Source organism: Sphaerodactylus townsendi, linkage group LG07, assembly GCF_021028975.2.
Source record: "Sphaerodactylus townsendi isolate TG3544 linkage group LG07, MPM_Stown_v2.3, whole genome shotgun sequence".
Taxonomy (NCBI): Eukaryota; Metazoa; Chordata; class Lepidosauria; order Squamata; family Sphaerodactylidae; genus Sphaerodactylus; species Sphaerodactylus townsendi.
This window is the reverse complement of record NC_059431.1, coordinates 77,145,498-77,164,076: the sequence shown is the minus strand read 5'-3', so window position 1 is coordinate 77,164,076 and position 18,579 is coordinate 77,145,498. Positions and strand designations below refer to the sequence as shown.

The 18,579-nt window shown below is 40.2% G+C and overlaps 1 protein-coding gene across 6 annotated transcripts in view; it reads left to right on the top strand.

Moving 5' to 3' along the window:
* The window catches only part of SMC5 (structural maintenance of chromosomes 5), a 100,412-nt gene that overhangs the window by 45,562 nt on the left and 36,271 nt on the right, over positions 1 to 18,579 (top strand). For 4 of the 6 annotated variants that reach the window (XR_007245100.1, XM_048503837.1, XM_048503840.1 and 1 more), the window contains exons 20-23: positions 196 to 300; positions 969 to 1,088; positions 7,247 to 7,426; positions 7,514 to 7,609. Coding sequence is in view for 5 of the 6 variants with exons in the window: in XM_048503837.1 (XP_048359794.1) it covers positions 196 to 300; positions 969 to 1,088; positions 7,247 to 7,426; positions 7,514 to 7,609 (501 nt within the window). In the remaining variant the exon portion in view is untranslated. Of the gene's footprint in view, positions 1 to 195; positions 301 to 968; positions 1,089 to 7,246; positions 7,427 to 7,513; positions 7,610 to 8,673; positions 9,805 to 18,579 lie in introns of those variants that run through there. The other 2 variants (XM_048503836.1, XM_048503841.1) reach the window with 1 other exon arrangement.

Here is an 18,579-nt window from a genome sequence, read left to right as displayed (position 1 = left end):
CCATCATGCACAGCATAAAGTTCAGTGGCATACCGAGTCCTTTTTACTTGAGCTTGGAGAAACATTTTGCGTTGTGAGCCCATAATATTGGCTGTCTCATTTTTGCAAGTGAACTGGTGATATGTAGTGTGGTGTTTGTATTTAAATTGTGTACATCTGCAAGATTCTGCCTTTTATGAGAGACTTTCCTGCCAGGTTGTTGAAGAATATAACAAAAGGGCAGAAGAAATACAACAGATGACTCTGGAGTTACAGGAAAAGAAGGAGGAGTTGGATGACTTTAGGCAAAGCATTTCACAGGTATTGTGTAAATTGTTGTGGTTGCTGCTATTTTCACTGTTGCTTCTACTTTGAAATAAGTAACCACACAGGGCAGTACAGGAAAAAGTGTAAATGGATGTTTATAATAAAAATATAGCCCACAGACCAATACCTGTGAGCACAGGGTGTGTACAGAAATACCAGGACCCAGGAACGTGCAGCCATTGGCAGGACAGCTGTCAAGAGTGATCCATATGTAGGGGAAGGGCAACTGGAGGCTGTATCTTTCTCTCCACTGCATATTCTAGAGCAGGGGTAGGGAACCTGCGGCTCTCCAGATGTTCAGGAACTGCAATTCTCATCAGCCTCTGTCAGCATGGCCAATTGGCCATGCTGACAGAGGCTGATGGGAATTGCAGTTCCTGAACATCTGGAGAGCCGCAGGTTCCCTACCCCTGTTCTAGAGGTTCAGTGGTGGTGTGTCCTCTTCTACCTCTCTTCCCCAGGTCACAATTGGTACCTGGCAAAAGGCACCCTCAATTCCCTGCCCGTGTGCCAGAATGCAGGGTGGTGGTTGTTGTTGACATAAAATGCATTAATGCATTAATAAAATAATTACTACATTGCCAAAGTTGGCATTCACTGCCGTGCATGAACTGTCTTTTCTGCCAGATCACTCCTGTTAACACCAGTCTCTTCATTATTAGGTTAAGGAAAAGTGGCTAAATCCACTAAAACAGCTGGTTGACCAAATCAACGACAAGTTCAGTAGCTTTTTTAGTTCCATGCAGTGTGCCGGAGATGTGGATCTTCACACAGAGAATAAGGTATTATGTGTTTCTGCAATGTTTAACACTTGGCAAGGAATTTTTTCCCTGTGAAGTATGAATCTGAAGACCTGAATGAAGGAATGAGGGGTTATGTACTGTTTAATGCTGTCATTGGAGAAGGAAGTAGCACTCCTGGAAGGAAGTAGCACTCCTACGAGAATGGAATTAATAATAGTGTTCCAAATTGAATTCTGGCAACCTGTAAGTCTGTTTTTATTCACTGTGGCTTAAAAATGGTTTGTATTGTATCAGCTAAATAATTGGAATACTAACAAGTTCTCAGGGCTCTGTTGCACTTTTGAATTACATTAAGCATGCAGAAACTAGAAAAGGCACATGGAAAGGTTAGTTCCTTGCAATTAGGACCTGGGTCTTTACTTAGTAGCTCCCAGTAAGTTGCCTACCCAGTAAACAGGGTGTAGTCTAAGACCCAGCTGCGAGGAGGCATAACCTGCGCATCTATTCAGACACTTTGAATGCAGTCCTCTCCAATTCAGGAATATCGCCATTCACTCCTGTGCGGAAACTGAATTTGGTGACACTCTTCTAGCGAGACTAAGCTATTCTCTATCCAAGATGCTGTATGGCTTGGTTTCCATTGACAGGATAGTCTTTTATTGTGTGTGCATGTGTGCGAGTGTATCCAAAAAAGGAATCCTAACATTTTGGGATACACACAGTGGGATTAAAACTGTGATCCTAAGCATAGTTCCCTGGGAGTAACATTGACTAACAAGTCTGAGTCGATCTGCCTTAGGATTGCCCACTGGCTTGTGTTGCTGATCAAAGCCTTTGTGCTCTGAAATGATCTAGAAAATACTGTGTATAGTCCTTTTTCCTGAATGTGTAGTTCCAGCTGCATGTAACAGCAGTGCTGTGCACAGTAGTACCCAAGGTGGCTTCTATACTGCACCAGGATTTTAGTCCTAATGCAAGGGCACCTCTGTTCTTCTTGTGCCTGTGCAGAGATTCAATTTGGAAACTTCTGGAGCTAGCTTTAAATATGAAAACCCTCTCCCCACATAGTCACGGTCTTGTCTGTACGTGTCTACAGGGCAAGAATTGCACTGTGTCACTGTCTCCTCTTTTTCTTGCTTGCCTTAGCAGCATTTGAGACTAATCTCTTTGGAGACTCCTTTCCTCCTCTCTTTCTCTTTTTCATTTTTTCAGTCTTTTTATTCTCTTAGTTTTGTCCTCTGTGGTGTCCATGCACCTATGGTCTGAGGAAGATCCTTTAAAAAAGTTTTTTTAGACTGGCCACAACTGGATTCCTGTGCGTTGACAGCTGACATCCACCAGTTCATCAGGGTACTTCAGCTCTGGAAATGCTAACTTCTCCATCTCCCCAAGAACCCAGACCTCCTGCCACACAACCATGGTCTAATTCTACATTCAGGCATAGACACGCTGAACCTGGTGAGCTGTGGTATTGCCTGAGAGAGATACTCTTGAATGCTAGGCAACCATTTACCAGAAAGTCCTATGAGTGAAGTGGAAGCAATTCCATATCTTCACTTTAGTGCAGAGTAGGGATCCATGGATTGTCCTATGACATTTCTCCTAAAGTACCTTCCCCATCTTTCTAGGTTTAGGACATTCAACTCTCAAGGTCTGTTTAGTTGCCATCTCTGCATTATGCCTGTTGGTACAGTGTTATTGATGTCTATCTGACTCCCAGTACAGCAGTTCTTCAATGAACTTGCTGGACTTCACCTTATACCATCATGGAACTTACAGATAGTCCTCGCTTCTGGCTCCCTGTGATTTAAGTGTACTTAGCAAGGAGGTTCAGTGAACTCTACATTCTGACCCTGTTTAATTGCAGCTTCAGAGAGACTATGCAGCCCTGCACCCAGTTGTCTCCTTCCTTCCAAAGATTATCTCTGGGTTCCAGCTATTTTCTAAATCCAACATCTGATGTCCTTCTACCTGGACAGACCTGTCCATTGGGAAACAGCTGTGCTTTTTCCTTTGTTACTTTTCTCCCCCCCCCCCCCCAAGAGATGAAGTTTCTTTCCAGTGATTCAGTCATCATAAATATATTTTATTTTATTGATTTACTTTTAATTGCATTATTTTATAGTCCACCTTTGTAACTGACACTTGAGGTGGATTATGCAATGTAAATCAATATATGAGAGTCCAAGACTGAATACACTTAAGTCACAGGGAACTAGAAGCGAGGACCATCTGTGAGTTCCATGATGGTATAAGCCCGTGGTGGTGAACCTTTGGCACTCCAGATGTTATGGACTACAATTCCCATCAGCCCTTGCCAGCATGGCCAATTGGCCATATCCAATAAGCAATGTAACAGGACTAGGAACTGCAGAAATTTGAAATGGATCGGTTGTCTGAACAAAACAGAAGTAGTAAAGATGGCATTGGAAATAATGCAGAGCATTTGTTGCGTCAGTAGAAACAAGGTGCATTTCCCAAGGCTGTTCTGTTATGCTGTAGTCCTATTTCCTTTACAAAAAAATATCCTTCTGAGCAATTCCATCTGAGCAACTCAGATGGACAAAGTTGTCATGATGGGATCTAGATGGAAAGCCTGTCAGGTATGAGAGTCCAAGGTTGTGCAGTGCTTTGTATGTAATTCTACTATCTTGACTTGAATTCAGTCATTGATGAGCAGCCAATGGAATTACAGCAGCATGGGTGTAATATGTTTGTGTTACCTAGCTCCTTGTGTTATTATAACTGCAGTATTCTACACCAACTGGAGTCTCTGAGGCTCCTTCCACACATGCAGAATAATGCACTTTCAATCCACTTTCAGTACACTTTGCAGCTGGATTTCACTATGTGGAATAGCAAAATCCCCTTGCCAACAATTGTGAAAGTGGATTGAAAGTTCATTATTCTGCATGTGTGGAAGGGGCCTGAGTTGATTTTGTAGAGCGCATTACAGTAGTCTAGCCTTGATATTACTGTAGCATGGGTCCAGGTGACCAGATCAGCCAAGTAACAATAGTGTGGTATCTTCTGGGCTAGACTAAGCTGGAAAAAAGCAATTTTTGGTGCCTGTCCTAACATGTTTGACCAACAGTAATGCTGGGTCCAGCATAAGCCATGGGCTCTAATGTGAGTCCACAAGAGTCAGCTGAACATTATCAAGAGAAAGAAGCAAGATATTGTTGAAGACCTCAGGCTTCCCAACCATCATTACTTTCATCTTGTCTGGCTTTAATTTCAGTTCTTTTTCTGTATTTAACCACAGCAGTCAGGCAGTGGCTCAAGACCATTACCTCATCGCCAGAGGATTTGGATAAAAAGATATAGAGCTGGGTGTCATCACCATATTGGGGACATCCAGTTCCAGACCTGCAAATTATTTCTCTTTACAGGCTTTACACACAGGTTAAATAACACATGGGATGACACATCCCCACACAACAGTTCCCAGGATGCAAATATCTGCTCTCCAGTTCCAACCCAATCCATGAGAAGCTATTTAAACCAAGGCACATTCCTTGAAGCCCACTGGAAGATCTCTGAAGTCATAGTGATAGTGGCAAAGAAGTGTTATTTCTGTGCTGCTTTTGTATTAGCTAGTTCACAATCATCCCATGTGATTAAGGTATCTTGACATCTGTCTAAAGAACAAATGATTAGCTTTGATTTTTTTTTTTGCTGAAAAAATAACAAATACATTCTGATCTGGATTCCAGCTATAATGTGGATTGGTGGTGCAAAGTGCTGTCAAGTCCCATCGGACTAACAGTGACCCTATAGGGTTTTCAAGGCAAGAGATGTTTGGAGGTGGTTTACCATTGTCTGCCTCCACATGGGCTGAGAGAGTTCTGAGAGAACTGTGATTGGCCCAAGATCACCCAACAGAACTTCATGTGGAGGAATGATGAATTAAACCTGGTTCTCCAGGTTAGAATTGTCCACTCTTAACCACTACATCACACTGTCTCTCTCTACTAAACATTAGTCAGGAGAAACGTAGAATGCTTAGTCTGGTCTGCTTTTGGACAATTTTGACCTGTACTGTGATACAGGATCCTGTGTACATGTGTAATGGATCCTTATACATCCTAGCTGCTAAAATAATTTAAGAACCACATTAATGAGCCCTTGATGTTGATCATAAATCAGTCACTAATTGATGGCACCTTCTCCAGGCTACTTAAAAAGGCTGTTATCCACCCACTACTTAAAAAGAAACATTATTTTAGAAAACTGATATGGCCAATTATTGTCCAGTCTGTAATCTGCCCTTCTTGGGCTGGGTGATAGAGAGAATGGTAGTGGACCAGGTGCAGGTCTTTTTGCATAACTGGTGCTCTGGACCCTTTTCAGTCTGGTTTCAGTCTTGGCTACGGGACAGAAAAGGCCTGGTGGTATTAGCTGATAACCTCTGTTTTGAATTCATACAAAGGCCATGCTTCTTTGTTGCTTCTGTTGGATTTATCTGCAGCCTTTGATGCAATGCATCATGCCATCATGTTACGGTGTTTGGAGGCCTCTGCTGTGAGATGTCCCATAAGCCATTTCCTGGAACAGAGTTTGTTCCATGATGGCTATTACTGCCTCTTCAGCCTTCAACAGAGGGATCCCTTTTTCCAAAGTCCTCAGAGCAGCCATTTGAGCTCACCCGTCCACCTCCATGAGGCACTATGCCCTATATGTCAGAGCCAGAGTGGATGTGTCCTTTGATGGGGCAGGGCTCAACACTTTTCTCCTAACTGCATGTGTATCCTCCACCAGGGTAGGTCAATTAGAGGCCATAAAGAAGAAAGGAAAGATTCTTTCCTATAACTGGTATTTGTCAAATGGTCATCTGAACATTCAGACAACCTGCCCTCCTTCCCCAGTGTTTCTTAAACTTGCTGTGGTTTCCTTTTTTTGGAAGAACTGAGCAGGCACATGTGATTTTCCTCCCTTAGTCAGGACTGTGCAATTATACCTCTGATGGGGGAGGATTTTCATATCTGAAAACTAGCACTGGAAGTTTCTGAATCAAAGCTCTGCACAGGAGCAAGCTCATGGATAACCATTTGAAGAACGCCAGTTACAGATACTCAGCCAGCCTTTCCTTGTGACTGCACTCAAGCTGTCAGATACCTACAAAATTCTGTGATGGTGCATAACTTTGAGTACAAGCTGTTTGTTATGGGATAGGATCCTTATTCTGTGTTAATAGGTTTTGCACAGGGCTCTAACCAATCAAATTAAGTTCCCTCTGTTTTGTTTAAAAATAACCTCATGTAAACACCAGCAAAACATTTTGCTTATCCATTCCCAATATCCATTGTTTGGTGTGTAAACAAAAACTCATCTTTGCAAGTATGCTCATAAAACACAGCAGTTAGCTCATTGGCTTCGTTTTCAAGCCATCATTCAGCTGTGTGCATTAACAGGTCCATCCAGCTAAAGAACTTTTAATCAATCAATTAATTGGTTGTAGTGGGCTTTCCAGGCTGTGTGGCCATGGTCCGGTGGATCTTGTTCCTAATGTTTCGCCTGCATCTGTGGCTGGCATCTTCAGAGGTGCATCACAGAGAGAAGTCTGTTACACACTGTGAACAATCAATTAATTGTTCAGCTTAAATGCATAAGATTAATAGTTTAATTTATATACATCTGCCGACACACACAGCCACTCATTCTGAAGTAAATTCTTTCAGCATCAGCCTGCTCAGGTGTAAGCCCCGGTGATTTCAGAGGAAATGTGCAGAATTACAACCTTCATGGAAGGCAGAGTGTTATTTTGCATTAGTGAGGAGGGCTAGTTGTCTTTTTTGACCACTGTGAACTCCTCCACGATGTGAGGACCATCACAGATGCTAGCAAATGAGAGAGCCATGCCTCTACCTGTTGACCAAATGGGAGAGTCACAGGTAGGAAAAGGGCAGGCATAAGTGTAGATGGGCTGAGGAGAGAGAATGCTTCTTTGAAGAAGGTTCCCATTTAATAGAGGATACATATGGAGCCATCCTTTTTTTTTTGACACAACTGTGAGAAAGTTTAAACAGACAGAGAGGGAGTGAGTGTCACACCTGAGTGAGGATCTGAACATGGGTCAGACTCACATTGATACAAGTAACAGCAAGGTGAGATGGTTTTTGAAAATGTATTTCTCTGTTGTTAATATCAATATGCTGAGTTGCAGATCTCTAATGCTGTCTTCTCGCTCTTAACAGGAAGAATATGATAAATATGGGATTCGGATTAGAGTCAAGTTCCGCAGTAGCACTCAGCTTCATGAACTAACTCCACACCACCAAAGTGGAGGGGAGAGAAGTGTTTCAACTATGTTGTATTTGATGGCATTGCAGGAACTTAACAGATGCCCATTCAGAGTAGTAGATGAAATAAATCAGGTGTGTATGGGTCTAATTGAAATGTGTCTAATTGAAATGTGTTCAGTACTGGGAGAAGAAATGGTAATGCAGATATTTATTTTAAAGGGAATGGATCCAGTTAATGAAAGGAGAGTCTTTGATGTGGTGGTAGAAACTGCTTGCAAAGAGAGTACTTCTCAGTACTTCTTTATTACACCAAAGGTGAGTAGCTGAAAACTGTGGGTCTTCTGTTTATCTTAAACTTGGATGTTGAAAGAACGGTGATAGAGATCTAATCGGTGAACTACTAGGGACATAAAAGTCATCTTAAATTGCATCAGCTGCCTCTTACCACATTAGTACAATTCAAGGTACAGTTATTATCATTTGATGTTTATTTTTGTTTATTTAAATATTTTTGTGTTCCTCCCTCCCTCTAGGCTAGGGAAAGGGGCTTACAAAGTGTGATCCTGTTGAAGAAATAGTGTATAAGAAAGGTTCCTGGATTTTGATGCTAGCCCATACTGAAATCTCTCCCATTGAAGTCTGTAGGTCTTCAGAGTGCTTTACCTTGACCACATCATACCCCATATTCTAGGCATCTCTGAACATATTTTGATTGCTCACCAAAATGTAAATTCTAGCATGAAGTTCTGCTAGAAGAAAGCATATCTGCCATTGGAATTGTTCCGCAGAGTCCAGCCAAGCCTCAGCCCTACATTGTTAGATTGAATGTTACATTTATTAGAGCTTCTACACATTCACTATTTTCCTTTCTCAACAACTGTTTTTCCTTTCAACTCCTTTTCTAAAATCTTCTACACATCTCTCAGTACGTGCTATTTATTTGGGATCCTTTGTTTACCATATCTCTGCCTGTATTTTTAAAAATCTTTCTGCCTTTGCCTATATTCTTATGGATCCTGCAAACCTGTTAAAGGCATCAAATGATTTTTTTGGAGTGTAGCTGCTGACATCATCAATGTTGTGATGTTCATGTAATTGCAGTAATGGTGAAGAGTGCTATAAAGAAATAACAATAACAACAGAGAGCTTACTGTAATAATTTATTTTGCATGAGTTGCCTATTCTACCTGGCAGAAAAAAATTCCTTGGCCTTGGTGAGTCAAAAAGGAGAGGGTGCAACAGCAATATGTTCCTGAGGAATGACATACAGCTGCTGGGTAGCAGGCTGTGGGAAGGGCTGAGGGTAAATTAATAAAAAATTGTGTGCTTGGTAGAAGAGTTATTGTTTAATAGGAATTTCTCACTTGGTCTCTTTACAGCTCTTACAGAACCTCAGTTATGCTGAGAAAATGACTGTATTGTTGGTTTACAATGGATCTTCTATGATAGAATCATATAAATGGAATTTAAAGGCTTTCTATAGGAGACGACAACGATTTCAGCCATGACTAATCAATAGAGATCTTTTTAATGCTTTTTGGAATCCAGAACAAAAATTAGTTGAAGAAATCTGGAGAACTCAGGAAGTTAGTTTACTTAGAAGAACTGGAAGAAGAATCGGTAGTTCTAATAAACTCCTCAGATACAAGGGTCTTAAGGAAAAGAAGGAACCTTGACTTTTCTTCAGTGAATCACTAAGACCTTAAAAGTTTTTTCTGTCTGGATAATACTTAGGTCAGAACTCAGCATGATTAACTGAGTGATGCAGTCTTCCTCCACTAGTTTGTTCATGATATCTTCAGGACCTTCTCTTTACAATATATATTCTTTCAGAGACCAATATTACATGTGCTTGTAGTACATGTATATACAATCTTTTTACTTTTTGATAACTTTCTCTTAAGGAACGTGTGCCATATTTTTGGGGTTAGATCTGAAGAACTTTATTCCAGCTCTTGGCAATAGATGGGGGAAAGGATGCAGGTTCACTTGTTGCTGTATTTCACAGTGTTGACATATTCGTATGCTTTTTATATGTCTCTAAATGTTCTGATATACCTGTTGGATTTGCTGGTAATATGGTAAAGATTTCATCAAATCAGTTCAATGGGGAAGTTTACCAATTGTCACTGTGAACAATTGTCAACTCCAAAAAGTGTTTGTTAAACATCCTGTTTAAAGATATGATGTCTGTTAATTAATGTTTGGCCCTATATACAAAATGTGGATGTCTTCACTTGCTGGTAAGGTTCCATCTTAAACAAACTGTGGTCTGGAGGAAGAGATTCTTTCAGACTCCCCTAAAGAGAAATATGCTTTCTTTTTTTAAAAAAACAACAACTCCATAGCAGAAAGGAAATTTGTTTGCCTTGTATTTGCTTATTTTTTTTAAATGTACCATTGTTATGTGATGGAAATTACTAAATTTACCCCAAATGACTTTTGTGCATATACACCTTTTGCCAAAACATTATAGCAATTTTTGTATAATAAATTTATATTGGAAACCATTCCACCGGGCGATATTTATTCTCAATACTTCTGCTGCAAACTGTAAGGCTGGAATAGGAAAGATACTCAGTTTAGAATCTTCCCAGTAGATGAAAAAGTAAGGAAAATACTTTGAATGCCAACTCATACATTAGGAATAGTTTCATTTTTTATTAAGAGATTTTCTCAGACATGAGTTTTGCTCTCAGGAAAGTACACTGTAAGTTTTACTGGCATTGGAAAAAACTAGTGGAAAGTTTGGGATTTCCCCCACCCACACAATGTTTGAATCTCCCCTAAAAGAGTACAGAGTTTCTGTAAAGAACATACTGAGAACTTTAGGGGTCTTGGCATCTTTCAGCAGTCCTTAAGCAGGAGGCAAAGCAAGCAGGTTTTTCAGATTCATCGAAGAAGTGGCCATCTCTGATTGTGGTGGATGTGTAGGCGGTTTGTGCTACTTTTCACTATAAGTGAAATATATGCGACAATTTATTGCCCCTAACTGTCTGGGGAAATATTTTTCCAGTTTTTGGTATCATGTGAATAAATGCAGCAAAATTTCAGCTACTTAAAAAAAAAAAATCTCACTGCAGTTTTTTTAAATTATTGGGCTGGATTCTTCTGCTTTGTACATTTGATGATGTCCAGTACCTCATTTCACTTCAGATCATGTCCTGCATAGCATGAGTTTACATAGGGCTCATGAGACATTATCAGACGGATTACACCCTTTGACTATCAAAAAAGCTACTCTGGGCAACATGGGCCCTATGCGAGCACATGCTATGCAGGACATGGATCCGATGTAATTAGATGGGGGGAGGGACTTTACTGAGACAATAGCTAGAGATTTCAGTTGTGCAAACTGAACAGTAGACTTTCGAAGGGGGTCAGGTTCCAATGTAGAGAGACCTTTGGTTAATGTTAATACAATGGGTCATATGAATTGTTGCTTTCATCACTTCAGCACCTTCAAGTATTTGTTCATATGTTCTGTATATGGAGATGAAATGCTGACTCTTTGCAAAGCACAATGTGTGCTTCATTCAACTTTGGAGCTCATCTGTTAGAAAGATGTTCTGTTGAAACTGAATCCTTTGCCAAATTACATCCTGTAGGAATACTTCAGCGGCAGCTACCCAAGTTGGTCACCAGGGGCCGCTGTAATTCTAACTGGCAGGCAATGAGAGAATGCAACAAAGTTGTGGCATACACAGAATGAATTCAATTGAAGTGAGGCACTTGTTTTCTAAACTTTCAACTGTGTGGAAACACCATTGAGCTGAAGTCTCTGGCAACAGTGTCGCATTCAGAGGCAGCCCCACGATTACGGAATAACCCCCCTGGGAAGCTGTGCCTGGCCCCCTCGCTGTCAATCTTCTGACAGCAGCTGAAGGCAGTTTTATTTAGGACTGCATTTGACTGATTTAGCTATTATTTATAGAAAGTCCTAATGGGAGTTTTTAAAATATTACCCTTATGTCTTTTAGTAATATGTGTATAATATATATATTATATAAATATATAAATAAATATATATATAATATAAAATATATATTATACACATATTACTAAAAGGTGGCTAATAAATTAGGTGGCTAATAAATTAAGTAAATAACATAAATACATTCAGAAGAGTGATTGTGGAAGAGGGCTGGTGTATGCGTTGAGCCAGGAAAAAAGGCATAGAGGAGATGGAGAAATAGTATTGACAGAAATTAAAGATAGAGAAGCAAGCTTCCTTCTGGATCTGAACCTATTGTGGAAGGACTGCCATGTTATTTTTTTGCTTGATGTTACTAAATAATAAAGATGCTACTTGAACACTATTTAGCAGACATAGTAAAGTTCTAGGGTGTTTGGCCTAACAACCAGGACAACCTACTGTGGGAGTCTAAAGTGTTCATTGATGATGAACAAATAATTGAATCCATTTAGATTAGAGAAGGGGAATATTTGATCTTGTACACAATGCTGCAACATTCATTTTCCCAAATATCGATAGTAATATTTTCAATTAGTTCTGTGGTAAGTGCACTGGTTACTTAGCCAAATTCAGTACTAAAATATAGACCTTAGAATTCTTTGTCGGCCTGAGCTTTACAAGTATCAGAGTGCCTCTCCCTGTGAAATTGTGTCTTGACTCTTCTTGCTTATTAAGTTCTGGGGATGGGCCCTATTTGGGGCTTCATCAGTAAAAGGAGAAAGAACTAATATGGGAAAGTGAAGTGATTAGAATGTCAGGCTACAATCTGGGAGACCTGGGTTTGAATCCCTCCGCTACCATGGAAACATTCTGGGTGACCTTGGGGCAGTCACACACACTCGGCTTCACAGGGCTGTTGTAATAGGAAAATGGAGGAGAATGATGTAAATTGTTTTGGGTCCCCACTGGGGAGAAAAGCAGGGTATAAATGAACTAAATACATAATAAATTTTATCTTTTGCCTTGAGGCTATGGAATACACCTCTGTTTTGAGGTGTGAAATTATACATCATTGCAATCTCAGACGCGCCTTAGCATGCAGGAGTAAGGTTAGTGGGCCATCAGCAAAAGACTGGAGGGAGAGGAGGGCAAATCTTGTGAAATAGTGCTGTTCGATGCTATTTATCGATTCCTTTCAGTGCTATACCCAAATTATCCCCCTATTGCTCAATTGAGTACCAGTAGCGACAGTGAATCCTCCTTTCTTAGCAGGCATCTGGCAACCCTAAATAAGATCTATTGAATTCAGTGGAATATACTTCTGAGCAAACACAGAAATGAGCTGGCTAGGACTGGGTGTGGAAAAGAACCTAGCCTTGACTACTGGAAAATATTCAGGTTGCTGTGAATCTTGCCACTCGGTGAAGGTTCTTGCTCATTCTTGTTTTTATTTTCAGACTCAGCTATTTTTACTAGCTTTTTGTTTTGTTCGCTGTATGCCTCAATAATGCATTTTAAAAGAAATAAGCACTATGGGCAAGATGCAAGGGAATGCAGGAAAATATACTTCATTTTTAAAAAACCCCAAAATGGTGAGATATTGTAACATATATATGATGTTCAATCAGAGGATTTCAAGAGGATTTGGGCAATGTGATGGAGTAAGAAAGCACTAGTTTTCTCCAGGAGCAACCAACTGTTGTACTATTCCTAAGGGCCCCCAAACTATCATTAAGAAACTTTTCAACTGAGGTCAATATACTTAGCCAATGAATACAAAAGTTAAATTTCATCTAGTTGTCCATGGTTGATGTTGCTCACTCAAAAAGTTAAATTTCTATTTCCAGAATGAAATTTTTGCAGAGAAAAAAAGGCAGGGAACGGTGTTGATCCAGTGTTTTAATACGATAAGTTGCCTTAGAAGTCATTACAAGTTCTTTGTTTTTGGATATTTCAGATGGGTCTCGAAATGAAACAAAAGCCTCTATTGGCATCGTACAAAATAAAAAGTACAGAAAGAGAAAAGGAATCCATTGACCCAAATGCAATTAAAGGTACCAAAAAATGGACAAGAAGCTCCAATTACAAACAAATTAGTAGCAGCAGTCTCATATGAAACACATAAACTCAAAATACAAATAGTGTAAAATTAATCACTACAATTTCAAGAAGAAAGTTAGCAAGTTTGTCTCACAACAAACAGCATAACTGCAATTCAGCAAAAAGGATCTTTAAGGAGTCTGTTAATTCCTCACATTTAGCAAATATAGAGTTACTAAATTTCATTCTGATATATGTGTATCTGTGGCAATGAAAGAGAATATGTTCTAAAGTTTCCACGCCCATACCACAAGGGCTGATTCTTTTATCTTTCTCTATTTTATGTATCTGCCGTTTAAGAGCGTGGAAGAGATTACATTGAACCTGGCTAAAGAATTCACTCGTCTTTGTCTAGGATTCCATAAGATACAAAGGTAATTAGCCAGACAGCCACGGGCAGGTGGGATTCCAATAGGTAATGGGTAGCACATTTTATTTGCTGCCCGTACTAAGTCTTGGAAATTTACATCTAATAAATGGCTTTTAATTGTATATCAAGCCTCAGAAAATGACAACATGTTCAGCGAGTCAACAGATAAACCAACCCGTGATAATTTGTTCTCAATTATAAAATGCCAATGAGAGGATGTTGACTTCGTAAGCAGTACGTATACAAGACTAGAGGCAGATTGAAAAAACTGGATCCGAATCCAGAATTTAAATGTCCTTAACCAGGCCATTGTTTCTGCCCTGTCTTGATGCACAAGGCAGCGTTAAGAGACACACTTAGGCAGACCCATGATTTCTGAAGGAACGTACAGTGGATAGAATTAATCAATTGATCGACTGTTCTGAATGGGAACACCATTCAGGAGTTGATAGCCAATTCTGGCACTGAATATTTTTATGGCCCCTGAGATGTATTGATTGCCAGTTGTATAATGAAAACAAGTTATTGTATCAGTATTACGAGAGGTACTAGTTAGGGCTTTTTTCCTCTGGTGTGACCAAGATAGATTGTAACTTAATGTGATGCCAAGGTAGTTGAACACTTGACTTGCTCAATCTTATGGTTGTTAATAGACTAATGATAGGGTTTCCACTTTTTAGCAAAAACAACTATTTCGGATTTCTCAAAGTTGAACTCTAATCGGTTTTCTTGACAGTACTTGGCACAGCAATGTAAACGTTGCTTAAGACCAACACAAGATAAAGATAACAGCACTGCATCATCAGCATAAAACAGGACTGATACATGTGCAAGACCAAGTTTAGGGCTGTGTTCATCTACCTTGGACAAAACTGGAGCGAGGTTGGACATGAGGGGAGCCAAAATGCAACTCTGCTTAACTGGTGGTTGATATAGTACAGTGGTGGTGAACCTATGGCACGGGTGCCAGAGGTGGCACTCAGAGCCCTCTCTGTGGGCACGCACGCACAGAGTTCATCGTGGGGGAGGGTGGAAAATCGCCTCCCCCCCACACATCTAGGCTGGCCTGGGCCACTGGGCATGATGTGCGTGCACTGCAGCGAGCAGGGAGGACTCAGCTGCCTGCTGGAGATTGGAGAAGGCTGGCTGCTGCTGCTTGAGGGATTGAACAAACAAAACATGTGCCTTTCCAAACACCAGGGAACACTGAGACCCCAGTTTTTTGCTGATCGCCTGGGCAGAATAAGCCTAGGATGGAGGAACCAAGATGCATTTAGGATTTTTTTAAAAGGTATTTGCTAGAACTGCTTTTATTTTTTCTGTTCCTGTTGCATTTTTGTGAGAAATCAAGTGCTGTGATGACGTGTGAAAGAAAAACTGCAGATTAGATGGCTGCTCCTCCAATTTAGCTTTCCTTAAGTTATCCCACCCCACGCACAGCATTCTTGCTTAGGACTGCCTTTTTACTTCTATTTTGTAGTGGGGGGGTTTATTGGGTTTCGGAAAGCGAAAGTTTTACTTCCCTCTCTCCACACACCCCTCCCCCTTCCCCCGCCAGGCCCCCAGTGTGATAATAGTGTAATTATTTCAGGGAGATTATTAACATTAAACCTAAGACCTAGTTTTGGGAAAGCAGTGTAGGTAACCCTGTTAAACACTGTTAAATCCCACTTAATTTCATGGGAAGAAGTAAAGCATGATCCTTTACCTGGAAGTAAGCTTGGTTGCTGGCAATGGGGCTTGCTTCTGAGTAAACCCTCCTAGAGTCATGATTCACCCATTTGAAGCATTGCATGGTTGCTTCAAAGCAAAGCCACTGACTACCACCAAGCTTTCTCCCAAGTAACGCGCACCTCGGAGCCAACCGTTTTTTCTAAACTAAAACCTCAGTATTCAGGTTAAATTGCCGTGTTGGCACTTTGCGATAAATAAGTGGGTTTTGGGTTGCAGTTTGGGCACTCGGTCTCTAAAAGGTTCGCCATCACTGGTATAGTAGATGTAAGCATCCCTTTACTGGAAAGTCTAACTTGACAGGTTGTATTAGAGTACAGTTGCTTAATTAAGAACAGAAGTCTGTGGTCTATTCCAAGAGACAGCAGTTTGTCCCATAAAAGACCTCTTACAACTGAATCGAATGCTGCCTTCAGATCTAAAAAGGCAACAAACTTAGCAGAGCAGGAGCAGGTGTATCTACTGGCAAGGTGGTGTAAAACTAAAGTATGATCCCAGATGTATCAAGAGGCATTGGTATCATGCAGAAAAAAACAGCATCTTTTGTAGTACTTTAAAGAATAACAGACATACTCTGTCTGCTTCAAATGTATGGAATGTTATACATTTTCCAGTTGAGGATAACATTATAGTTTTATTTCAGGAAAACTTATCCTGCTGCCAAGATGAACCTGTTAGTCTTCAGGAGGCCACAAGAGTCCTTTTAGCATTTCAAGGGCGCACAACATTTTAAAACATCCTATTAAGATTCCTCCCAGTGTGGTGTAGTGGTTATGAGTGTTGGACAAGCGTCTGGGTTCAAATCCCTACTTGTACCATGAAAGTTCACTTGGTAGCCCTGGGCCAGTCACACTTTCTCAGCTTAACCTGTCTCATGATTGTGAGGATAAAATGGAGGAGAGGAGAATGATGTGAGATGCTTTGGGTCTCCTTCAGGGATAAAGGTGGTATACAAAATCAATCAATCAATCAAATCAGTAATCACTATGTTCCAGGGAATGGTATTTTGGGGTTTTTTTTGTATGATAAAAGTTCCTTTTCCTCTCTCTCTTACTATGTATAATAAAAGGGTTGTCCTAATTAATATGGACCATATAACTACACAATCATATGTATGTTAAGATCTAATAACATAAGAACCCTGGAGAATTAGACCAAATATATATCAAGTACACATCCTGTTTTCCACAGGAGCCAACCAGATGTTCCCCCAAAGCCTACACATAAGGCATGGAGTCCAAAGCCCTTCCCTGTTGTTACGCAACAACATCCTGGATGCTTTATACCAGTAATCAACAGCTGAAATCTGCAGCCATGTTTATGAAGTGAAAACTGCTGTGCCAGTCAGGGTAGGAGCAGAAAAAGGTGTTACAGGATTATGGCCTCCTTATATTTGGTTTGCAGAGCAGAATTTGATTTCAGGAAATTATCATTATGGTTTCAGACCCGATACTATAATGAGAAATTACAAACCAATGAAAATTTACTTGGAGTATTGTGGGGTTTCCAGGCTGTATGTATGTGGTCCAGTAGCATTTTCCAGTGGCATTTCAGATTCTGAAGATGCTAGCCACAGATGCAGGTGAAAAGTCAGGAGAAAATGCTACTGGAACACAGCCATACAGCCCAAAAAACCCACAACACTCCAGTGATTCCAGCCGTGAAAGCCTTCGATGAAAATTTGGGACATTAGTTTGGGACATTAATATTGGGACATTAGTATTGACCCCCTCTGCTTTTGGTGGGAGGGGCTTTGTTTTGTTTTCTTCTTAACAAGCTATTAAAGGCTTTATTGAGCAGACAAACTGGGTCCATGGATTGAATCCCTTTAAGGATTTGTTTACATCACAGCTTACATCACAGAAATAATGGTACAAAATTTCTGCTCATTTGCTAAGTTGCATAAGACAGTATGACAACATAACCCTAATTTCAGACTGAAAAAATACACTTTGGAACACAGTCACTTTCTTGTACCACACAGAATGTGCAACGCTAATAGAGGAAATGGCAAGGAACACAGACTCTCGGTCTGATTAGCTAATAGATTCAGGTTCCATGAAAAGGAACTGCTTTAATTAATTAACTTGTAGAAATTCACAGACACAGGATGCTGTGATTGCCTTTAACTTAGTTTTAAAAAGGGATTAGATAAATTAATGAAGAAGTTTGTCAATACCTGTGAGCCATGATGATGAAATGGAACTTCCATGTTCAGAGACAGTAATCTTCTGAATGTTGTCAAATGTGGAGCAATAGTGGCTGTGTGGGGGTGAGCCTCTATGTCTGCTTCTGGACCTTTTGAGGCATTTGGTTGACTACTGTGTGAAACTGGATGCTGAATGAGATAGACCACTGCTATGATTCTGAAGGGCTAGTCTTCTGTTGCAATACATATCCCAATTTATGACAGTTTTATTCAAATTACAGTTTGAATGGTGCAAATGCTGGTTCCAGTGAGCGTCCAGGCCATTGTCCAAGTGTTCTTAGTATACATGCCCATGTGAGCCATGCATTGACTCATCTATAATTTATACACTGCATGGTAAATTTGCAGCTTGTATGCAAGTCACCTTAGGTTTTCATCCTGAAAAATGGCAAGTGTGTAGACTACCTGTGTATTGGAGCATTTCTAAGTCACTTTCCTCCCTAAAGGGCCCTAAAATGATCAAAAGCCAAATTTGCCTTTTAAGCAAAAGAAATCCAAGCAAATTTGAACTAGTCTTGCCCAGTGAGATGGCTTACTGCAGGTCTCAGGCTGTAAGCCACAGCTTAAGATTCAAATAGCTTTATCCTCTGGCCTTACTCAGACTTAGTACTTGTAAAGAAAGAAGCATAAACTCATCCCAGATGGATCCCTGAAGCTCTACACTTGCTGCCAACAAAATATTCCTCATCTCTTGAAGAAAGATCAAGAATCTCAATCATTCCTGTCAGGATTGCCATCACTGGTCACAAAAAGAAAATATCCTTATATGTACCATGGGAGCAAAAAATTTCGCCCTATCCACAATAGGAAATGTATCAGTCTTCAGAACTGTATTTGTGGAAATTAACAAGACCAAATGGAACTAAAGTACTCTGGTTTCAATGGATTCCACACAGTTCTGATTTATTTCAGTGAAAATGAAATGAAATAGCTAAGCTTGCTTAGGGGATAGTACACAT